This window comes from Rhinolophus ferrumequinum, chromosome 25 (assembly GCF_004115265.2).
Source record: "Rhinolophus ferrumequinum isolate MPI-CBG mRhiFer1 chromosome 25, mRhiFer1_v1.p, whole genome shotgun sequence".
NCBI lineage: Eukaryota > Metazoa > Chordata > Mammalia > Chiroptera > Rhinolophidae > Rhinolophus > Rhinolophus ferrumequinum.
In genome coordinates this window covers 7,977,476-8,000,839 of record NC_046308.1, presented here as the reverse complement: position 1 = coordinate 8,000,839, position 23,364 = coordinate 7,977,476, and the positions used below count along the sequence as shown (strand labels likewise).

At 54.5% G+C, this 23,364-nt stretch overlaps 2 protein-coding genes across 3 annotated transcripts; one reads left to right on the top strand and one right to left on the bottom strand.

Moving 5' to 3' along the window:
- Positions 1 to 639: 639 nt before the first annotated feature.
- RITA1 (RBPJ interacting and tubulin associated 1) lies at positions 640 to 5,605 on the bottom strand. Of its 2 annotated transcripts, none has more exons than XM_033097881.1 (4): positions 5,464 to 5,605; positions 4,985 to 5,122; positions 4,191 to 4,556; positions 640 to 1,605 (listed from the first exon to the last, which is right to left on the bottom strand). In XM_033097881.1, the coding sequence occupies exons 3-4, from the start codon at positions 4,490 to 4,492 to the stop codon at positions 1,098 to 1,100; spliced, it is 810 nt and encodes a 269-aa protein (XP_032953772.1). In that variant the 5' UTR covers positions 4,493 to 4,556; positions 4,985 to 5,122; positions 5,464 to 5,605; the 3' UTR covers positions 640 to 1,097. The 2 variants fall into 2 exon arrangements, with proteins under 2 accessions (XP_032953772.1, XP_032953773.1); XM_033097882.1 differs by lacking the exon at positions 5,464 to 5,605 and adding an exon at positions 5,287 to 5,431.
- Positions 5,606 to 5,729: 124 nt separating this feature from the next.
- DDX54 (DEAD-box helicase 54) lies at positions 5,730 to 23,329 on the top strand. Its single transcript, XM_033097874.1, has 20 exons — positions 5,730 to 5,929; positions 8,294 to 8,423; positions 9,866 to 9,936; positions 10,158 to 10,346; positions 10,484 to 10,533; positions 11,647 to 11,688; positions 11,806 to 11,901; positions 12,592 to 12,713; positions 12,817 to 12,878; positions 12,958 to 13,089; positions 14,099 to 14,309; positions 16,515 to 16,649; positions 17,165 to 17,395; positions 17,480 to 17,553; positions 18,219 to 18,428; positions 19,554 to 19,696; positions 19,791 to 19,904; positions 20,401 to 20,508; positions 20,652 to 20,764; positions 22,723 to 23,329. The coding sequence occupies exons 1-20, from the start codon at positions 5,756 to 5,758 to the stop codon at positions 22,953 to 22,955; spliced, it is 2,640 nt and encodes an 879-aa protein (XP_032953765.1). The 5' UTR covers positions 5,730 to 5,755; the 3' UTR covers positions 22,956 to 23,329.
- Positions 23,330 to 23,364: the final 35 nt, after the last annotated feature.

Sequence of the window (23,364 nt, the reverse complement as noted above, 5' to 3'; positions counted from 1 at the left end):
CGTCTCCGTGGGAAGGCTGACCCCGGGCTGGAGCCCCCTTGGTCCCAGACTGGAAACTGCCATGGCTGTGATGGACACACCGCTCACCAGGATTGCCCAGTGCAGCCTGGGGGCAGGCAGGAAACTCCAGGAGAAACGCTGCCCTCGCCCCTGCCCTGGGATAGTCCATTTGTCCACTTCTCCCCCATCCAGCCCCGTGGAAACTCAGGAGTCCTGAGGCCATAAACCAGCAGCGTCACATTGGCTTTATCTGGTGCCTAGGTAACTGAACAATGTTTTTTTAAATTCATTGCTGGCTTTTAAAAACCCAGGGACTATCACACAGAAATCCAGCTTTTTGCTTTTTCTGGAACAATCTCATCGTCAGATACCCTAGGCCTACAGGTCTTTCAGAGCTTAGCTGCAGCACCCATGAGACGGCACAGACTGCAGGTTGCCCCAGCCGACCCACTACTTAGTGGTATGAGCTCAAACTGATGGGAGGGGGAGCCCCATGCTGCTTGAGGCTGGTGTTCCCAAACTTCAGTTGCCCGCTCGCCACTGTCATGATTTCTGCCACTTCCCTGTTATTTAAGTCAACTCAGGCCTAACACCGGCCTTTACCGTAAAGGAAAAGAAATTACTAGAAGTCATGGCTTTAATGAGCTACTGATACATTTAATACATGAAAATAAATACATGACTATTAAAATAAAAAATGCCCATCCACAAATCACCCAGATAACCGGGGTCCACACACCGGGCCTGGAAAAACTCCGGGGGCCTCCAGACTCAGCGGCAAGACATGTGGGAGTAATGGGGGAGGTGGAGGGTCTCTCCTGGGGGGACATCCCTGGGTTGGCACTGATACAGCATGTGGCTCTGACAGGACTAGAACAGGCATCTCAAGGGGTGGCCCTAAATCCACATGGAGGCGGGAGGAGAGAACAACTACAGATTGTCAGAACAGGGGACGCGCTGACCACCATTACTGCGTCTGCCCCCATGAGTGCTTCTCCGATACCTGGTGGTCTCCCCGGAAGGCCCCACCTGTGTCATCCTCTGAAACTGTACCCTGTGCTGTGACCCCGTGGGCAAACCTGAAAGGACCACGAAACTCATTTCCAAGGGGGCTTTGGTTTCTGGGTGGCCCCACCTCGTCGGGGGGTAACTGGCACTGAAACACTGACTGAACGAGCCCTGGGAGTCACAGGGGGGCTCTGGAAGATCACCCCCAACCGGGAACGCCTGGGATCACGAGGCCCATTTGTGTGGGGGCCACCGGTGGGTGGGCGGCCAGTGCTGGGGACATTCAGGCGGGTGACGGAATGGGAACGCTCCCGCCTCAGAGGCCGGGGACAGTCTAACCCATCCACGGACAACTTCCGGGAGTCTGCCGCCACCGTGGGCTCTGTCTTGGAGGAACCAGCTGGATGAATGGCACGCAGTGGGGTCTCCCTGGGACGGGGTGAATGGCTTCCCCTAGGGGTAGCTGGGGGTGTCCAGAAGAGGGCGTGGAGTTTTGCAGCATCCCCCTTCGCCATCCACGGGGCCTCCCAGCCGGTGCCCTCAGGTCGGGAGCCAAATAGTGACTCATCACAGTAGGAAGGAGTGTGGCTGATCAGTCTGGCAAAGGGAAGGGAAATGCGGTGAGCTGGGGGAGTGAACAAACCCTACAACCTTAATCCCCACCCATCCCACCCCCTACCAGGCACCTGAAGCAGCAAGGGTTGCCTGTAGATCCCAGAAGTCCCTGTCTTCCAGCCTGGTACCCATAGTGAGGCCACGGCCCCCTCAGGTACCACTACCATCTCTGTTGTTTTGCCCCTGCCAAGCATCCAGTGACCCGTCCATCCTGATCCCACCCCTAGGCATGTACCCCAGGCCTGGCCAATTTGCATATTCCACTCTCCTCGACACACTGATTGGTTCGGGAATGGCCACATGACCCATTCTATCCAATGAGAGTTTGCTATAGGACCTTTGCTGAAACTACTAGGAAATAGATGTTTTTCTGGCCTTGATAACCTGGCGGCTGTAATGGCAAAGTAGCCAGTAGCCATCTCATCTGGAATGTGTGGGGGAAAGCTGCAATAAGATGGACACAGATTCCCAATGACAGTTTGAGCCCCTGTTATATGAGCCCCAGATGCCCTTTTTTCTGTTAAAGCCAGTTGTGGGTAAGTTTTCTGTCACTTGTAACCAAGAGTCCTGATTAATATAACCTTAGTCTTTATAACCTTCACTTTTTCTTTTACCCACCACTTTTCCTTTTTCCTAGTGACCTCATTGGCCAAACCCTTTGCAGTCCCATGGTCCTTCCGATTTTGAAATTGAATTGGAAATTACACAGCACAGCGCTTGTCATGAAGAGGATATTCAGTTTGAACTTCTCTTATAAGCTGACTTGTCCTCACCAGAGAATCTCTTTAAATTTTTGTATACTTACTGGTGGCTGTATATATGCAGGCCCTGGACTCAACATGTCACATGCATTATCTAATTATTTCTCACAATATCCACAGGAGGGGGAAAGTGATAATCCCATTTTATAGATAAGAAAACTGAGGCACAGGGAGGGTAAGGCCCCACAGCAAGAAGGAGGGAAGAGACAAGATTCAAACCCAGCCTGGCTCAAGGAGCCAAGCTCTCCATCAGTAAATCAGACCTTTAGGCCTCTCACCTTTAATTAGATTTATTCAGCAATTATTTTTTAAATTAATTCCACAAATATTCATGGCATACCTGTGAGTCAGGTCCCTGGTTTTTTTGGCCAGGACTGAAAAGTGCTTCCATTCCCAAACTTCAAATCTTTGAAAAGTCAGCCTTTTGTCACTTGATTCAACTATTCAAAACACGTCTGGTTGAAGCCTGTGTCTGTCTGGTGCTGCAGTTTTTGCTCAGTAACACCTCTACCTCTTATGCACCTTCTCACTTGACACCCTCTACTTCTCAGCATCCAGCACAAAACTCCATTCTTTAGGAGAGCATGGGGTTGACCGTAACCTCCCTTGATAAGGACACCATACTTCTGTTAATGCAGCCTATCCTGACATCAGTGTTTTCAGCCATGTTGTAGGTATCAGCGCTGCTAATGCCAACCTGAGCCTGCCTTGTGGTTCACAGAACTTGTCAGGTGCATCGCCCCCAACCTGACATAATAAGGAATCTTGCTTTTATCTCATTGAATTGTATCTCCTTAAATAGACACCATTCCCTTCTCTTGACTACTACGGTATGTCCCTTCTGACTCAGAATGGATCCTAAATATGACTGGTTAGTTGTTATGGACTGAATTGTGTCCTCCTAAAATTCATGTTAAATTTGAAAGAGATAATTAAAGTTAAATGAGATCATAAGGGCGGCGCCCTAATCCAGTAGGAATGATGTTTCTATAAGAAGAGATACCAGGCGTGCACATGCTCAGAGAAAGGCCATGTGAGGACAGCGAAACAGTGACCATCAGCAAGCCGAGGAGAGGCTTCAGGAGAGACCAACAGCTGGCCCCTTGATCTTGGACTTCAAGTCACTAGAACTGTGAGAAATAAACGTCTACTGTTTAAGCCTCCCAGTCTATGGTACTTTGTCATGGAAGCCAGAATTGATTAATATGCCAGTCTCCTGTGTCTCTGTCCAAACCACAGGTAACAAGATAGAGCTCTGTGGCTCACCACTAGATACTTCTCCAGGCTGTATTAACCTGAAATAACCCAAATAATCTAATTATAACCTAATTATAACCATTAGCATCAGCTCCTGATTTTCCAACTTGTTCATGAAAATGCAACAAGAACTGTTTTCAAAATGACTTGCTGAAATGCGGAACTACCACAGCTATGTCATTTCATGATCAGTCACACTAATAATCTTATGCAAACTGCTCTGTCATCTTGGGCAAATCCTGACCTCTCTGGGCCTCAGATGCCTGGTCTGTGACGTTTCGGGATGTGTATTCCACCGTCATAACCTTTATTACTACCATTTATCGAAAATTTCCTAATTGCCTGGTTACCGTGCCAAGCACTGTACACACACCTCACTCATTTAATCCTCTCAACAATCCCATGAGATCCCATTTTTCACCTCAGGAAACTGCGGCTCAGAGACGTCAAGGTGCTTGTCCAAGGTCACACAGCATGTGAATAGCAGGGTTCTAAGAGGAGCCTAGCTGGCTACACTGAGTGCAGGAGTGCATTTCCCCATCCTGTTACCTGTATTTGTTCTTCTTCCTTGGTGTGAGGGTCGCGGTACTGCCCCTGGAGGAGGTGGTCTCAAAGCTTCTGTTGGCCCCCGAGGCCTGTGAAGACTCTGTGCCCACTCCTTTGGTTCTGTTGGCCTTCTCCACCCAGGGTGGGTCAAAGTCTGGTAGTGTGGGCCGGGTGCCCACAGGGCTGCCAAACAAAGTCTCATCCACATACGATGGCTTGGCCTTGACTTGATAGCCACCCCGGCAGCGGTGCTGGCGGTGAAGGCTCTGCATCCCAGTAATGGTCAGCTCCACAGGGGTCTTCATGCCGTCCGTAGTCCCAGGTGACAGTGGGCCTGCTCTGCCTGCCAGGCCCTGCCTCCAGGGCTCCCTGTGAAAGGGGGTCAGAGTGCCACCCCTGTGTCATCGGCAGTGCCAGCAGATCAGGGATGGCAGTCTCTTAGGTCCCCAAGGTTCTCCCTCAACAGCAAAAGGGTCAGGTTCTCCCTCAAGCAGTCCTCCTCAAAGGGGAACTGCCAACCCCAGGGGACATTTCAGAAATTTGTTTGACTTGTTTTTAGTTGTCAGAATGATGGGGGTGGATGGGTCTTACTAGCAAGTGTTTAATAATTATGTATTCCTAGCATACAGTGTGTGCTCAATATTTATAGAACGCTTACGGGGATAAAGGAAAGATGGGACCTGTGCCCATTTTGGCACCAACCAGAAAACAAACAATGGGGCGAGACAGGACAGGTCCCTACATCCTGTATATATCTATGGGGAAGTAATAATAATCCGTTTTGATCTCATACCTACCTCGTGCAAAGAGCTTTAGAAACATCGTCTCATTTAACCCTCTCAATAGTCTTGGGAAGAAACTTTATGTCCATTCTACAGATGACAAAACTGAGGCTTCAAAAGGTGAAGTCACATGTGTAAGTCACACCTACAAAACTAAAATAGAAGTGGAATTGGAACCTGACAGGAGTCCAGAGCTTGTGCACTTAACCATTCTACTATAGGGGGATCCCTCCCCCACCCCCCACTACCCCACACGCCCCAATCCCCAAGTCAATGCCCGGGTTGACGTCCGACGTCCCTGAATTCTTATTTCCTACCAGAGCATCTTGTCTCACGGATGCCGGCTGTAACCCTCAGTGCCCCTCCCCACCAGCTCTGGACTCCTCTGTGGGGGTGCCTGAGCACCCGCGGTGCATCCATGACCCCCGTTTATCTGGAGTCGGAATCCCGGAGCCCAGAACCCCCCGCCCCCGGAACCGCGCGGACTGACTCACCCCGGGTAGCCAGGCCCTAGCGACGTGTGCTCCGCGCGCGTCTCAAACAGCAACCAGCCAGAGGCGGGGCGACACGGCCGGAACCATTGGCTCCCGGGAGGGGGTCCCCCTTCTGAACGCTCCCGGAGATGCCCAAAGCCTCCGAGAGGGGCTTCGCGGGCCAGTCAGGGGATCGTGAGAGGGCGCGCCGAGCTCCCGCGGCGGCAGAAGGGGCGGGAGCGCGGCCAGGGCCGCGCCGGTGGTACGTCCCCGCAGACTCCGCCCCTTCCCGTTTCCTGGCGCCGGGGCCCGCATGGCGGCGGGTACTAGCCCGGCGGCTGGACCGCGGTCCCGAGCTGCCATGGCCCAGTGGAGGAAGAAAAAGGGGCTCCGGAAACGCCGGGGCGCGGCCCCCCAGGCCCGCAGCAGCGACTCGGAAGACGGCGAGTTTGAGATCCAGGCGGAAGATGACACCCGCGCCCAGAAGGTTAGCGCGGGGCTGGGACACACGTTGGAGCCCGAGCCCCGGCTCCGCGCAGCGCCCCGCGGCCTCCGTTTCCCCAGCTGGGGAGTGGGCACTGCGGAGGGTGGGGAGGGGTCGCCTGGCCAGGAGTCCGGCAGGTTTGCCGGCCTGAGCACGTGTCTCGGGCCTGTCAAGCCCCGGGTCCTGGCGGCTGGAGCCGGCGCGTTCCAGAGGCTAGGGCCTTGGGGCCTTCTTGGCCGGCTTTTGTTCGCGCCCCTCATTGGCTATCTCCTACACAGGGGCGGGTCCTAGTTCCGTTTCGTCCAATGAAAAGTGCGGATTTTGAAGCTCTGAGTTTGGAGTTTAGGGGATTCTTGAGAGGTTGAATTTAGGGGAGGCCGGACGCCGCAGTTTGGGACAGTGACGCCCCCAAACCTCTGGGAAACTAATAGTAATAAATTAAACTTGGGTTTGTTTACCGTTTACTGTGTGCCAGGCTCTGTGCTAAGAGTTTTAAGGAGCCTTATCATTTATTCCTCACACCAACATTGTAAGCTAAGTATTGTCGTCCCATTTTCCAGAGGAAGAAGCTGAGGCCTAGAGGGTTAAAGGAACTTGACCAAGACCTCATAGCTTGTAAGTAGGAGAGGCAGGATTCAAACCCGGGACTGTCTGGTTCCAGGGCCTGTGCTATTTCCGCTACTGAGTGCCAACTGTAGGCAAATGGGGAAGGAGGGCAGGTGTGTGAACACCAAGCAGGCAGAACTAGCTCCTTATGCCCCTCCGCCCTGTGCCCAGCCAGTGCCTGGCACAGAGCAGCTCTGGGTAGGTAGGTGAACAAGCAGGTGTTTATATGAAGAGGGGTCTACACTCCAAGGCAGGGACCAGACCTTGTCCCACTGTTCCCCATCAAGCCAGTGCCTGGCACATAGTAGGTGCTCTAAATTTGGAGTAACTGATAAAGGTAATGAGCAGCACAGGAGGAGGGCAGAGTACTAAGTACCAAAGAGGAGCCCACATATGTGCGTGGTTCAGATCAAGGGCTTTGTCCTGGCACAGCCCTGTGTTCAAATCTGGCCCAATCCTTTTTTACTGGCTGTGGGACATTAGAAAAGTTGCTTAACCTCTCTGAGCCACATCTGTAGAAGGCAGAAGTTTCCACTTGTGTAGAACGCAGATGAGTATGTGTACGTCACAGACTGTGAAAGGGATTAAATGACGGTATTCGTATTTTCTGCTCATTCCGTAAATATTGGTGGGACACGGGTGTGTTCAGACACTTTGTTGTCATGTGTCTAGAGCACATGACTGTAAAGAACCAGATGGTAAATGTTTTAGGTTTTGCAGGCCTGTATAAGGTCACTGTCTCCTTTGTTTGATTTTTTACAATCTTTTAAAATGTAAAAACCATCCTTAGCTCATAGACAGGCTGCAGCTCTGACCTAGATGGTGTAGTGGACCATAGAGGGTCACAATGCAAAGAGCACAGACTCTGATCCCCCACTTGCTGTCTAGCAGGTGACTTTGGGTCGGTCACTTCACTGCTCTGTGCCTCAGTTGCCTTCTCTGTAAAATGGATAAAATAATAGTTCTCGTTTCCCAGGGTACTAGTGAGGATTAAGTGGGTTAATCCACAGCAGCAGCTGGCTTAGAATAAGTGCCGTGTAAGTTCTAGCCATTATTATGAATTAGTGCTCCATACGTGTTATTTCTGAGAGGAAGGGGATAGTCCTGTAGTCTGAGAAGGCTCCCCAGAGGAGGCGTCTGGGTTGGACTCAGCTGTGTTAGGACAAGTGGGTTCTGGATGGGCAGAGAAGAGGCAGGCATGACAGAGACTGGAGTTAGGGAGAGGTAATGAATCAGAAAGAAGATTGGGGAGAGGGGGCAAGGCAGCTTGGAAAAATCTAGTACCTCCACACATAGTAGATGTTTTGATGGGCTCTGTAGGGTTTTTAATTTTGAAGGCTTTGATTGACAGGCTAGAATGATGATTCTGATATCACCATGTGCTGGGCGCCATTCTAAGCGTCCCGCATACCTGTTTAGTCTTCACAGCACCCTGTGAGGCATATACTTTTGTCATCCTTGTTTCCCAGATGTGGAAACACAGACTCAGGGGGATTAAGTCCCTTGTATGAGGTCTCACAGCTGGTAAGTGACAGAGTTGGGATTGAAACGCAGGCAGTCTGTCTGCAGATCCCACTCTCTGCCCCTTTGCCCTGTCTGGCCCAGTCAAAAGAGAGCCTGCTAGCAGAGAAGTCATGTAACCTGGCAGGCGAGTCATAGGCTAGAATGGGGGGCAGACTGGGAACAGGACAGCCCCCCTCCCTGCCACCAGTGGTCTCATGGTGCCTGGAGTTTTGCTGCCTCTCTGTTCCTCCCCCGCAGCTGGGACCTGGCAGACCACTGCCCACCTTCCCAACCTCAGAATGCACCTCGGACGTGGAGCCTGACATGCGAGAAATGGTGCGAGCCCAGAACAAGAAGAAGAAGAAATCGGGAGGCTTCCAGTCCATGGGTGGGTGAGCCAGCCATCTGGGGATTTGGGGAGTAGCAGTGGGGCCCTCCGTGCTCTGCTCTGGGCCCAACACTGTGGTAGGTGATGGGTTGACCAAGGCAGCAGACATGGTGTCCAAGCCAGTCAGGGCCTTCTTGTGGGGACAACAGGCCTGACACAATGAGAAAACGGTTAGAGCAGGACTGATGGTGACGCTGGTGCAGGTACAGGCAGAGACATTCGGGATTTACTGCGTGACGATGGCATTTCAGAGCAGAGAGGGAAAGATGGAATAATTGGGTGGGATTGGGACACCCGGCTAGATGGCAATAAAGCTGAACTCTCTTTCTTGCTGCTTACAAGTCAGCATCTGGAGCAAAGATTTAAATATCAAGATGAACATTTTTATCATCTTAGAAAGGAAAAGAAGGCCTTTCTAAGTGTGACCCAAGCACTGTTTAATTGGACTCTTTTTTCAGTTAGACACATGTATGCCAAAAAACACTGTAAACTAAGTTAAAGTAAAGTGCTATCAGGAATATATTGCAACCTATGGGACACACAGAGAGTAAGTATCCTTTATATGCTAAGAGCTTTAACAAATCAATAAGAAAAGGACAGGCACCCCAGAGAGAGCTGAGTGAAGAACATGAATAGTCAGCTCACAAAAGGAATCTAGACAGCCAATTACTATATTAAAAATGTGCTAACATTCATCAAAAATCAAAGAAAAAAGCAAATAAAAACATCTACATGTGGTTATTTTTCGCCTTTCTGAATTACCAAGGTAATTGCCCAGAAAGCAGCTAAAATCACGGCGCTTTCCTGTCTCTGGGCCTCCCACCCTCACAAGCCCAAGTCGCATCCCGTCTCCAGAGCCACCTCCTCGCCCTGATAGCACCATGTGGCTCATTTGTCAGTGGCCATGCTCGCAGCTATCACCGGCCCTTGTCATGGAATACTCTCTTCTTTTAATTATAAATTACAGACGTATGAAAAATGGAATCCTGCGGGTCTCCACGTACCCATCACCAACTTCAGTGGTGTTCAACTTGGCCTTGCTTTGGCCACGCCCCACTTACTTGTCCCCATCGTCCCGGAGGAGTCTGAAGCGAGTCTTGGAATCCACTCCTTGTACCCCTACCTACTTCCCGCTTCCAAGAGAGGCAGGACTGTACACGCCTGACACAAGCACACAGTACTGTCCACTACTCCATCAGCAGTTACATGCCCAGTTGTCTCCCTGCACTAAGCGTGTGTTCAGACAGATTTCACGTAAGGTGCATATCCCACGCTAGGTAGATTTGTCTTCTTAAATCTCAGTCTTATCAGTTTTGCTCTATGGCTTTTCTTTGTTCTTGCCGTTTGTTTGATGATGTAAGTCATTTGTCCTGTGTAGCTTTCTGGAGTGTGGTGCCGTGGGGGCTCCCCCGGCCCCCTGGCCATTCCCGTGTCTTTCCCAGGCTTGAGCTACCCAGTATTCAAAGGCATCATGAAGAAGGGCTACAAGGTGCCGACACCCATCCAGAGGAAGGTACGCAGCCTGGACGGCGGATGGGTTTGGGAGGAGGGGATAAGCCACTTGGCCCTGGAGAGCCACCCCTTGTCCTGGCTGTGACCTCTCTCGCCCCTTTTATTCTGAAGCTGGGTGACAGGCCACTTCCCATTCACTGAGATCCCCTACTTCGCCCACTCCTTGGGGACTTGAAGCCCTGGGTCACGTGCTTGGGTGCTCACCCACTCATTCCTCTCCAGACCATCCCGGTGATCCTGGATGGCAAGGACGTGGTGGCTATGGCCCGGACGGGCAGTGGCAAGACAGCATGCTTCCTCATCCCCATGTTTGAGCGACTCAAGACCCGCAGCGCCCAGACCGGGGCCCGAGCGCTCATTCTCTCACCCACCCGAGAGCTGGCCCTGCAGACCATGAAGTTCACCAAGGAGGTAGGTCGGGGCTGGGGGAAAGGGGCTGCTGGGCTGGGCTGGGACCAGTGGGGCGCCTAGACTGGGCTGAGTCTTCTCCGCATCAGCCTCTCTCAACCGCTCTCTCTCTTTCTCTTTCTCTCTCTCTCTCTCCACAGCTGGGCAAGTTCACTGGCCTCAAGACTGCCCTGATTCTGGGCGGGGACAAGTAAGAGTCCCCTGGAATTGGGGGGGGGAGAGTCACCCCGGGCAAGCACGTGCCTCCAGGATATCAGATTGATGGAGCTTGGGTGGCTTATTAACCATAGCAACTTCTCGGCACATTCCACAAAAACTAACCAGGGAAAACATGTAGTAAAATCCCAAAAGCAATTGCCACCCAAGCAGCACACTTAGAAAGAGGTTCTAATGCTCCTGGGATAGCTGGTGGCACACAGGTCACCTCAGCGGGTAGCGTAGTTGTGTATATTTTAATATACCTACGTAATTGTGGGTTATTTAAAAGTAGAATGCACAAAAATCGAAGCATGTTTCTAATAGCTCAGATTTGCAAAATGTGTTTTTCCTGATGTGCTGGTACCATCCTTCCGAGGTGGCAGGCACCACACCTGTTTTACAGGTGAGCAAACTGAGGAGGTGCTGGGCCCAGAACCATGCAATGGTTTGGTAGTACAGCTAAGATGAAGACCCAGTGTCCTGCCCCGCCACCCTCCCTATTTCTCCCTCACAGGGCACCCCTTCCTTATTCTCAAAGTCACTGTCACCAGTCAGTGGCGATTCTGAGTGTTATGCTGTCCACTGCTTTTTTTGTCTACATTATAATTTATGGTCTCTGTAGCTCGTGATTGTGAGCAGTGCTTCCCTGGGCTATGCCTGGCCATGAATTCTGGCTCCTACAGGTGTCCCAGGGGTGTTTCAGAGGATGACTAAAGTTAGGGATGTATGTGCTCAAAAGATTAAGAACAAAGAGATCCAGGAAACCTGGACTCTACGTTAGGTGCAGCTGGTAGTTCCAGGGTGAGTTGGTAGGTGGCGCTGTGGGTCAAAGGCGGCTTTGTTAGAGTTTGGAGAGGGAGTGAGGTGGGTTCTAGCTGAGCCCGTCGCTTCAGAAAACTCTTTGTCATACTGGTGCTTTTGTATGTTTGAACTTGTATCTCTTGTCAGGCAGGGCATTGCCTTTGCCTAGGATCTCAACCATAGCCTTTCCCCAGTTGCAAGCCCGGGGTCAGGAAGTGGGACTCAGCTGGGCATTTGGTATGGGAAAGGAGAGGGAGTAGACAGAGACCTGTTCTATCAAGCCGACACCTTCCCTTCTGCCTAGAATGGAAGACCAGTTTTCGGCCCTGCATGAAAATCCTGACATGTGAGTGGTTGGGAACAATGCCCTGGGGTCCCCCAATGACCAATGGTTGGGGAGTGAGAGGGGGGCTTTGCTGGTGACCCTGGCCCTGAGTGACCTGGCCTGCGTGCCCCCTTCCAGAATCATTGCTACCCCCGGGCGCCTGATGCATGTGGCTGTGGAGATGAACCTGAAGCTGCAGAGCGTGGAGTACGTGGTATTCGATGAGGCCGACAGGTAAGGCTGCAGAACCCCCTGGCACTGTGTGCAGGTTATCCCTGAGGCCGGGAAAGCAGAGGGAGGCGAGGTTGGCTGGGAGGAAGGGCTCCGCCAGGAGAGACCCGTGTGGCCGGGATTGAAGCAACATTTCCCCAGATACCACACACACAGGTACCACCGGAGCTGGTGGGCTCCCTGGACCAACAGTTTTCTTTATATTATTTTGGGAACTATTGGAAAGAATAATAAAAAAACAAACATGATTTCAAAGATAGAAAAAGTAGCATAAGTTGAGAGCGCAGGCAGGATCAAATACCCACTCTGTGAACTTGGCGTTCAGGGGCCTTGGTGGCCTCAACTCCAGAGTGGGGATAAATCAGCACGAACCTCACAGGGTACTTGTGAGGACTCAGGAGCCAATATTTGTCGAGTACTCAGACCACTGCCTGGCACAGAGCAAGGGCTGCTGTCATTTATTTCAACACGAATTTGTAGGAAACAGAACAGAACGGACCCAAGATTTCAAAGTCATGGTTGCTAGGATGAACTTGTCAAATGGAGAAAAAGTGAGCTGAGTTAAACACGTGAGGCAAACACCAGTTGACGTGGGAGAAAGTGGCCGGAATGAGGGTGACTGAGGTTTGGAACTCACTGGAACGGAAGCCCCTCTCCTGACCCCATTTTGCCCTCTGCCCTTCACCCTCCCAGGCTCTTTGAAATGGGGTTTGCAGAGCAGCTGCAGGAAATCATCAGCCGCCTCCCCGGGGGCCATCAGACCGTCCTTTTCTCTGCGACACTGCCCAAAATGCTGGTGGAGTTTGCCCGGGCGGGTGAGTGAGCAGGGGGAGCAGGGCTGGGGGCTGGGACTCGGACTGGGGCGTAGGGGGCTTGTCCCACAGTACTCCCCTCCACCCTCCTCTGTGCCCACCACAGGCCTCACGGAGCCCGTGCTCATCCGGCTAGACGTGGACACTAAACTCAACGAGCAGCTCAAGGTGAGGCTATGCCCATACCCCTCCCCAGACCCCTGTCCAGGGCCCCCAGAGCCAACCCATATGGCCCCTCTCCCCGCAGACCTCCTTCTTCATCGTGCGAGAGGACACCAAGGCTGCCGTGCTGCTCCACCTGCTGCGCAGTGTGGTGCGACCCCAGGACCAGACCGTGGTGTTCGTGGCCACAAAGCACCACGCTGAGTACCTCAGTGAGGTGAGAGGGCCTGGCGGGCTGGGGGAAGACACCCCTCAGACCGCCTCCTGACCACCTGCACCTCCATCATTGGCTTGGGGCCGCAGTTCCACGTGCGGTCACCAGAGGGCAGCACGAGAGCGGGACACGGGCCTGGCCAGGGCTTGGTACTTTTTTACTCTTTTAAAATTTTTTAAAAATTTCAAAGAAATTTTTATTAAAAATTTCAAACGCAAACTAAAGTTAGAAAATAACATAATGAACTCCTAGATACTCGGTTATCAACTCACGGCCAGTCTTGATTCAGCTGTTCCCTTCCATCCAGGTCATTTTGAAGTATTTCCTAGCCATTCTATCGTTTTGCTATAGATTTTCAGTGTCCCCTGTGCCTTGCTTTTTAAAATTGAGGTGTACCCTGCATGCAGTAAGCTGTGTGAAGTGCCCTAATTTTACATGACAGCTTGATGAGTTTTTCCATTAGTGTACACCTGGCGTCCTCGGCCACATTAAAGCCTGGGGCGTCCCCGTGCCCAGAAGGTTGCCAGGGCCCCTTTCCACTCAGTGCCAGCCACCCCCAGTCAGCCACACCTGGGGTCTGTTATCTGAGGGTACAGTTCACTGGGTTTCACTTTCTTGACATACATTTAACGGTGCTTCCTCAGAGCGTGCAGCTGCTGGGGTCACTGATGAATGAGACCAAAATAGTAATTTTTAAAGAGTCATTACCACTCTCACGGTGCTTTCTATGTTCCGGGCCCTGTTCTCAGCACTGTGTATGTATTTAACTTATTTAGTCCTCACAACAGAGCTACAAGGAAGGCACTGTTGTTCTCCCCATTCTACAGATGAGGACAGTGAAGGCCCAGAGAGGTTAGGTAGCTTGCCCCACCAAGGTCATGCAGCTCGTGAGTGAGAGTCAGGATGAGGCTCACCACCGTGTCGTGGCATCCCCACCATGGCCCAGCCTGCTCTCCTATCCTGCGCATGTCTTCCTCACCCCTTTCCCCCCTCCCATCTTGGCTCGGAGCAGCTGCTGATGACCCAGGGGGTGAGCTGTGCCCACATCTACAGCGCCCTGGACCAGACGGCCCGTAAGATCAACCTCGCCAAGTTCACGCACGGCAAGTGCTCCGCCCTCATCGTGACTGACCTGGCGGCCCGGGGCCTGGACATCCCGCTGCTGGACAATGTCATCAACTACAGCTTCCCAGCCAAGGGCAAGCTCTTCCTGCACCGCGTGGGTAAGGAGCCAGCAGGGCCGCTGAGCCCTGGTGGGAGCTGAGGGCGCAGGGCTGGACTCCTGCCTCTACAAGTGGAGAAACCGAGGCCCAGGGACTCGACTGCTCAATTAGGGTCTCGGGGGGACAGCCCAGGCACGAGGCGAATGGGCAGCCCCAGTCTCTACGGAGGTGATTCTCCACTTTCCGGGTTCCCCAGTCCTGGGCTTCTCTCTCTCCTGTCGTGGTGTTCGATGTGGCCCCTCAGCCTCCTGTTCCTGTTTAGCGCCTCCCCTGGGTGTCTTTGCAGCCTTTAAATAACGCAGCACGCCCGCTGCCTCCCGTTCCGCCACTGCAGACGGCATCTCCTGACTCCCTGCTTTGTCCAGTCAGCAGGTCGGGCCCCACCTTCCCCTCAGCCCTCCCAGGCCAACTCACTCCACATCATTGTTCAGTTATAAAAAGGAAGACACGCACCTGGTAGGAAAATTGGAAAATGAAGCAAAGTGCCCAGAGGGCAGTAAGTCACGCGTCCCTCCCTGGTGATTGTAGCGGTGACTGCTCACCCAGCGCTCCCGGCAGGCCCTGCCCCAAGCATTTCACTTGGAGCAGCGCTTTCTGTTTTCACAGCAGCCCTGGGTAGAGGGTCCCACAGCAGCAGCTCCTCTTTACAGATGAGGAAGCCGAGGCCAGGAGGCTGATAACTGGCCAGGTGTAACTGGCCATAGAGGTAGCAAAGTGGGGTGGCTGGGATCAGAACCCCCCTCTTCACTGCCATGGCCTCTCTGATGACACGCTGTCACTTTGGTGTGTCCTTTGCCCCTGCCGCCGCCTTTTTTAAAATTGTGGTAAAATACACCTACAAGGACCATCTTAATCATTTTGAGGTGTAAGTTCAGTGGCGTTTAGTACGTTCGCATTCCTGTGCCCCCATCACAACCATCCATCTCCACAGCTTTCCCAGCTCTGTCCCGTTAAACACTAACTCCTCAGTCCCACCCACCCCCCCAGCCCCAGGCACCCACCATTCTACTTTCTTTGCCTTCTTTTAACTCGTAAACGTGTTTATAAATACAGGTAAGTTAATGTGTGTGTGAGAACAAGCTGGCAGGCAGGGTCCTTTGAGTCGTTCTGCATAGGACTGGACATCGTTGAATAAAGGAATTCTGGCTGCCCATGGTGGGCCTGGGAGAAGTGGTTGGACCACCAGTTGGGGTTTGTGGGAGGCCTTGTCCTGGATCCCCAGCTGCGCGTCTGGGGGCTTGTCTCCCTGTTGGTTGCTGCTTGCTGTGCCCTTGTTTCTCCTGCTCTGGGAAAAGCTGACCCTGTGTTTTCCTTGAGGGGTCCCCAGAACCCCCAAAGGGAATTTCTTGTGCACCACGTGACCAATAGTGTATATCATACTACCCCAAATGAATCTTCCAAATGGGACACTGTTTTTGCAACATGCAGAAACAAGGCAGAATGAAATGCTATTACACATGGATTTACTCAACACAAACTTAGAATAGCACTGGGGTTCTGTTACCTTTTTCTTGCATCAGTGTATGTCATACAGGTTTTTCATTCACCGTTAAACGTCACTCTGACGCGTCAGCAAATTGTTTCTGTAAAGGCCCAGATAGTAAATATTTTAGACTTCATGGGCCATATAGTCTCTTACTGATCTCGGCCCTTGTAACACGAAAGCAGCCGTAGACGGTATGTAAATGAAGGAGCTTCACTGTGTGCCAATAAAACTTTATTCACACAAACGAGCAGGATGTAGATTGGCCACTGGGCTCATTTGCCAGCCCCTTTTCTCTGCTGTATAACTCCCGCCGTGTGGTCATTGGCTAATAAACCAATCCGCTCTCTTTAGTCTTTAAGTGGTTTCCAGCTTGGGGTTATTCCAGGCAGAGCTGCAGTAGACATCCTGTGTGTGAATTTTTTCATCCCTGGTTACTTTTGAGGCGGGGAATCCCCCAAAGTGGGGATGCTGAGGACTCTTGATGCTGGCGACGAAGAGTCTTGTCTTTATTTCTGCTAACTTCCCAAAGCACTGTGTTGGCTCACACACTCGTGCAGGTAACCCTGGCGACTGTGGCTGTCCCTTCCCTTTTCGTAGGTGGGGACAGTAGCTCAGGAAGTCTTGGCCTGGCTTACACCGTTAGCGTTGGGCAGGTGGGACTTGTGCTGGGCTGTGGGGTCTTTTTCCTTTGTGGAAGCTTGGCCACCTCCTCTTATTAGGCCGCGTGGCCCGGGCCGGCCGAAGTGGCACAGCCTACTCCTTGGTGGCCCCAGATGAGGTCCCCTACCTGCTGGACCTGCACCTGTTCCTGGGCCGTGCCCTCACCCTCGCCCGCCCCCACGAGGAGCCCTCAGGTGAGTGGAGGGAGGCTGGGGTGGGGCTGGGGTCCCTCGAGTTCATGGTTCCAGTGGGGGACAAAGCTGTCCTAGCTTTGGTCGGGAGTGGGGCTGGATTTGACCCCAGGAGAAGATCTCTATACAGTTGTCCCTGGGTGTCTGGGGGGGATTGGTTTCAGGACCCCACAGATAAAATATGAGGACGAACGAGTCCCTTATGTAAAGTGGCACAGTATTTGTGTTTAACCTGGGCAGTCCTCCCGTATGCTTTAAACCATGTCTCCATTACTTGTAATAACCTAATACAATGTAAATGCTAAATAGTTGTTAAACTATATTGTGTAGGGAATAATGACAAGAATAAAAAGTTTGTGCATGTTCAGGACAGACTCGGCTATTGTAGCCCTAACTACACTGGACACGGGGTTTATTCTGTGATCCAGGGGCCGGAGTGGGGCCAGGGAGGGGCGGAGGGGCGGCGGGCGCGTGGGCCTGGCAGCCGGCCTCTGACCCGGCTCCGTGGGGGGTGGCAGGTGCGGTGGGTGTGGATGGCGTGCTCGGCCGCGTGCCGCAGAGCGTGGTAGACGAGGAGGACTGCGGCCTGCGGAACACCCTGGAGGCGTCGCTGGAGCTGCGGGGGCTGGGCCGCGTGGCCGACAACGCCCACCAGCAGTACGTGCGCTCCAGGCCGGCGCCCTCCCCTGAGTCCATCAAACGGGCCAAGGAGCTGGACCTCGCGGCGCTGGGCCTGCACCCCCTCTTCAGTGAGTCCCTGTGCCGGGCAGGGGTTAGGGTGGCGGCGGACCCTGCAGGGCCGAGCCCTGGCCTCACGCCTCCCTCCTTGCCAGGCTCGCGCTTCGAGGAGAAGGAGCTGCAGCGGTTGCGGCTGGTGGACAGCATCAAGAACTACCGCTCGCGGGCGGTGAGTGAGGCTGGGCAGGAATCTGATTGAGCTCCCGGCCCCCAGCAGCGATTCCCATCGGAGCTTGCAGCTTCTTAATCTGCAGCTCTGGCTCTATCAGCATCTCAAGAGACGCCCCTCGTTCTGGAACCATCCCTGTGGGTCCACAGCAGGTTCCCCATGTGGCAACCATTTCCTACCACTTTCAGATGGGTAGACTGAGGCTCACAGAGGGAGTGACATGCCCTAGGCCTGTTAGAGGCCTGAGAAACTGGCCTTCCGTAGCCTTTCATCTCCTCGCGACTCCCCTAGGACCCCCACCTTGTATCTAGGGGAGGTGTGCACAAAAGCAGGCGAAGACCTGCCTGGGAGTGGGCAAGCCTGCCAGCCAGCCGGCATCAGGATAGGGGAGCTGGAGTGCCAGGGCTAAGAGCACTGGTTCCAAAGCCAGGTGAACCTGGGCTGAGATCCCAGCTCTGGCTCGTCCCAGCTGTGTGACCTTGAGCAGATTGCTTGCCTTCTCTGGGGCTCCCTTTCTAATTGTGAATTGCAGATAATGAGAGTACCCACCCTGGCAGGGTTGAAAGGACTTGGGGAGGCATGCCGTAGAGAGCCCACCAGGCTGGTGAGGGTAGAATTGGGGAGGAGAGGCCAGTGGGTGAAGGACTGGGGTGTCCCCTTCACAGACCATCTTTGAGATCAACGCCTCCAGCAGGGACCAGAGCAGCCAGGTGATGCGTGCCAAGCGGCAGAAGGACCGCAAGGCCATCGCCAGCTTCCAGCAGGGGCGGCAGAGGCGGCAGGAGGGCCCCGCTGGCCCAGCCCCAAGCTGCCCGGCACTGGAAGAGGAACCGCCTGAGGAGGAGAAGGAGGAGGAGGCAGGAGAGAATGTGGAGGTACAGGCCCCACCCTGGGGACCCTGGAGTCTGGGCCGGGGCTTGGGGAAAGGGGCGGCTCAAGTCCCAGCGGCCATGGGGCTGTCCTCAGGGCTCCGAGCAGTCGCTGGGGGTGGGTGCAATGATTCCAGTCCCACCCCTGATACTTGTGGAAATCAGCCACTCAGCCACAGCCTCCCTGTCTGCAGAATGGGGTCGTTGTACTGTCTGCCGTCCCTCACTGAAACCCTGGCGGCCAGATGCGTCTTGGGATTCAGTATCTTTAGGATAGGCGCACTGTGTATGACATCATACCTCAGCGGGTCCTGGGGTGTCCCCAGAGGTTCTGCCGTACGACATACTGGTCCCCTCACCGATGAGATAGACACCAACTAGGTAGCCTCTCGGCAGCTCTGGTCAGCTTCTGCCACCAAGGGAATTTCAGGAAAGTTGATTTTCAGGACATTATGGACCAGAGCACTGCAGCTAAGTGACTGTGGTACCAGGTCCTGAGCCCGCAGGGCAGATGCCGGCCAGCACGTGACATTCCCAGTGGGGGTAGTATCATGTCAGCATCACCATCTGGCCGTCTGAGGTCCCGGGCAGGTGGAAAGGGGCCGAGCAGGGACTATTGGCAGCAGTGAGGACATGACACGGGCAGCATCAGACACTGGGCTTCGCTCCAGAAGGCAGGGCTGGGGACTGCAGGGACATCCTGTTCGCATGGTGGGCAGCGTCCTGGGCCTGCTCACCCACCAGTCCATCCCTCGTACATTTGATTTGCACAGAGGGCTCAGTAGCCAAAACACAAGTTGAAAACCCCTGGACTAGTCCCTGTCATATAGAGCCAGGCCAGACCCAAGAAGGGCAGGGCCTTGGGCACATGCAGCCTGGGAGACCAAGCTGGGACTGGAACGTGGGTCCCTCCCTGGTTGGCATCCTAACCCCCACCCCCAACCTGTCCTGCCACTGCTGGTGCTTGAGGCGGGGTTGTATTGCACATGCAGAGGACAAATGGAGGGTCTAAGTGGCAACACCAAGAATTTCAAGTCACAGAGACCCTGGCCCTCAGCTCCAGCTGGACTGGTTGTGGGGGGCAGGTGGGCTCCCAGGAGCTACAGATGTGACTGGGCCTCGGTCTGCCAGGACATCTTCACAGAGGTCACGTGCCGGAAGCGGCAGCGGCCAGGACCTGACCGGGGAGCGAAGAGGCGGAAGGAGGAAGCCCGGCAGCGGGACCAGGATTTCTATGTCCCCTACCGGCCCAAGGACTTCGACAGCGAGAGGGGGTGAGTGGCCCGCCAGTCTGGGGGGGTGTGTGTGGCAGGTGGGGCCTGATGGGCCCCATCAACCCTGTGCTGTCTCCCCACCCTCCCTCTGCAGCCTGAGAGTCGGTGGGGATGGGGGCGCCTTTGAGCAGCAGGTGGCTGGAGCTGTCCTGGACCTGATGGGGGACGAGGCCCAGAACCTGAACAGGGGCCAGCAGCAGTTCAAGTGGTGAGTGAGCACCGGGGCACAGCCCTTCCCTGCCTGCCTGTGTGCCACGTGGTCCGGCAGGTTACCCCCTGCCTGTCCTGACTCCCCTTTGATCCCTAGAACAGGAAATGTGTTCTGTACCGCATGGATTATGACCTGTGACCCCCACTCTGTCCCCATGTGATCACACAGCAGGAAAGGTGACCCCTTTGTCTTGTTCCCCTGTGGTTACACACAGCAGGGACGATGACCCCCTTCCCAACACACACTCAGCTAAGAGGTGGCAGAGTGGGGATTGGGAACCCTGCCCCTACCCCAGGCCCCCAGGTCCTAATGACCTGGGCTACCAGGGAAAGGGGACGGCCTCTTACTGAGCACCTACTGCATGCCAGACACGGCCACTCTGCTTTTCTGGAGTCCTCCAACAACCCAGTGAGAGGGTCAGGGGAGGAAACAGGCCCCAACAGGAGATGGCCACCTCCCCCCACGACAGCCCTCTCAACTCCCTCTCCTGCAGGGACCGGAAGAAGAAGCGGTTTGTGGGACAGTCGGGACAGGAGGACAAGAAGAAGAAGATCAAGACAGAAAGTGGCCGCTACATCAGCAGCTCCTATAAGCGGGATCTGTATCCTGAGGGGGAGGGGCTAAGCGGCTTCTACCCGCATCTCCTATAGGTGGGGCCTGCTGGAGGGGGCGGGGCCTTCTCTCAGCCCCGGATTCTCAAGGGCTTCAGGATCCTACAAGCAGCCTCCTTAACGCGCTTCCCAGCTATCAGAAGTGGAAGCAGAAACAGAAAATCGATGACCGTGACTCGGAGGAGGAAGGGGCGTCTGACCGCCGAGGCCCAGAGCGAAGACGTGGGAAGCGGGGCCGAGGCCAAGGTAGGATGTACTTCAGAACAGGTTGGCCAGTGGTACATTCGGTCATCTGAGGACTTGGTCCTCTGTGATCCGGCCTGGGTCCCTCAGCCAGTGGCAGGCTAAGGTGGGATTGGAACCGCTCCATCTGCCAGACGCTATGCTTACCGGCCACAAGGTGGGCCAGCTGCCCTGTATGCCAGGACGCGGTCAGCCCCTCGGCCCTGCCATGCTCTGAAGGGAGGGGCTGGAGCCCGGCCCCCCACTCCCAGCTTCTGTCCCGGAGGGCTCCCACTTGATGTGTGGGGAAAGGCTCTGTGCTGGACGCTTGCCACACGTGACCTGGGGGCGGAAGCCTCATCTTCCAGGCGAGGACACTGAAATAGGTCACAAGGGCAATGACTGGCCCTGGGTCACCCAGCTGCCGGCCACTCCCACAGGGGCCTTTACTGGGGAGAGAGGAACTTGGGGCTATGTCCCAGGCTCTCGGTGGGTCTTAGCCCTACTTGTTCTGTCAGCCACCCACACACACCCCAACCCCACTGGGCTGGTCCCTGCCCGTCGGTGAGTTTTTGTCCTTTAGCCTGTGGCCTGTTCTCTGCCAGGACCCTTGTGGCTGTCCCCACCTCCCTCAGGGCCTCCTGTGCTCTCTCTGCATGGTCTCCTCTCCGTCTGTCAGCATTTCGCCTTCCGCTGATGATATCTCTTCTGTTTCTCCCTCTCTAGCTCTCTCTGTTTCTGTCTTTGATTTTCTCTGACACTTCCTCTCTCATCCTTTAGGTCTCTTTCTCTCTGCGTCTCTTTCTCTTTCCACCTCTGACTGTCCCCTAGCCCTCGTTTCTCTTCCCATCTCTCAGCCTTGCTCTGTTGCCTCTGTCTTCCTGTATCTTTCATCTGTCTCACTCATGTCTCTGTCCCTCTCTACACGTGTGCAGGCATGCGCACACACGTCTCCCAGGCTCTGTCTGTCTGTCTTTCCCCCTCCTGGTCTCTGTCTGTGGATGTGGATGTGCCCCTGCTCCCCCGAGCACTCTCACCCTCACTCCTCAGCTCCTGCTTTACCTGCGGTGGAGCAGGCTGCAGCTGAGTGCTCCCTGGGCCTGCGGGGTGTGGGTGGCCTGTGGCTGTGGGAAAAGCAGCTCTCCTCCCTGTGCTTTGTCCTCATTGGAGGTGATGGGTCCCTGTCAGGCGCCCTGGCCTCAGTGGAGACACCTCGGGCCGCCTTAATGATCATCTGTCTGGGAGCTCTGCCAAGGTCACTGTGGGTGGGGATGGCGAGGGAGCCAGGAGGGCAGGGCTGAGTGCCTCAGACCTGGCGGAGTGGGGGAGGCGGGACACTGACCTCTGCTGCTGCCACTTTGCTGTGTGACCTTGGACAAATCCCTTCCCCTCTCTGGCCGCCCCTGATTCTTCTCCTGACAAAGGAAGGTTATGCTACATCCTCTTTTCATCTAACGAGCCTAGAGCGTGCAGGCCACGGGCACAGGGGTTGGAGTCTGTGTCGGTCACTGCGGGGTCCCCGGGCCCGGCGTAGAGAAGGTGTGAAGTCAACCTTTGGTGAAGGATTTATAATCATAACAGTCACACCTCGGAGTCCCTTGCTATGGGACAGGTCTGAGCACTCCACATAGGTGTTCACTCATTGACTTCTCATTAGGAGGAGTTGCACCGTAGGGTAGAGGCAATTATTCAGTAATTCGCAGAGGGGGCAACTGAGGCACAGAAAAGTTAAGTGACTTGGCCAAGGTCCAAGAGGCCACAGCTGGGGTTTGAACTCCAGCAGCTCTGGCTTAAGGTTCCATGCTATCGACCACTATCGTAGATCACATAAGCTTTATTAAGTACCTACTATGTGCCAGAGGCTAAGGTCACAGCAATGAATGCAGAATGGGAGTGGGGGCAGGGAAGCAGTGTGGAGGCTTCTGGGAGGAGACATTGGAAGTCGATGCAGAAGCTGAGCTCCCTGAATTCCTGTCCTGCAGGCGCCTCCCAGCCCCGCACGCCAGGCGCCCCCGCCGGCCGCGTGCGCTCGGAGCTCAAGACCAAGCAGCAGATCCTGAAGCAGCGGCGCCGAGCCCAAAAAGTGCGCTTCCTGCAACGTGGGGGCCTCAAGCAGCTCTCAGCCCGCAATCGGCACCGTGCCCAGGAGCTACGGCAGGGCGCCTTCGGCCGGGGCGCCCACTCCAAGAAGGGCAAGATGAGGAAGAGGATGTAAGGGTGACCCAGCCACTCGGCCTCTCGCTTGGTCCAAGTGTGAACATCAGCAAATGGCCCCTGTGTACCCTGTGCCTGGCCCTGTGCTGGGTGTCCGGGGAGCTCCCTGCAGGACACATCGTCCATGGAAGAGTGCTGTGCGGCCACAGAGGGACAGCAGCTGCCTGTGCCTAAGACAGAGACGTTTGAGCAGGGTCTTGAAGGGTACATAGGAGTTTGCCAGCAAGGCCAGGCAGGCCAAGACCTGATTGGCAACTCGGCTCCTGCTGCTGCCATGTGTTCTGGGTTCAGAAGCCACACAGGTCTGAGCCCTGAGTGCCTAAGGCCCACAGATGTATTTTTAATGTAATAAACGTTTATTGAGCACCTCTGGCAGATCAGGAGTGCAGTCTGCTTGAGGAGTTGGAAGG

Excerpts from the sequence above, each read along its gene's own strand:
- RITA1 (XM_033097881.1), bottom strand. The coding sequence starts at position 4,492 with ATGAAGACCCCTGTGGAGCTGACCATTACTGGGATGCAGAGCCTTCAC. Across the intron at positions 1,606-4,190 it reads AGGAAGAAGAACAAATACAG|ACTGATCAGCCACACTCCTT; the intron begins GTAACAGGATGG and ends TCCCTTTGCCAG.
- DDX54 (XM_033097874.1), top strand. The coding sequence starts at position 5,756 with ATGGCGGCGGGTACTAGCCCGGCGGCTGGACCGCGGTCCCGAGCTGCC. Across the intron at positions 10,534-11,646 it reads CTGATTCTGGGCGGGGACAA|AATGGAAGACCAGTTTTCGG; the intron begins GTAAGAGTCCCC and ends CCTTCTGCCTAG. Across the intron at positions 16,650-17,164 it reads CCCCCACGAGGAGCCCTCAG|GTGCGGTGGGTGTGGATGGC; the intron begins GTGAGTGGAGGG and ends GGGGGGTGGCAG.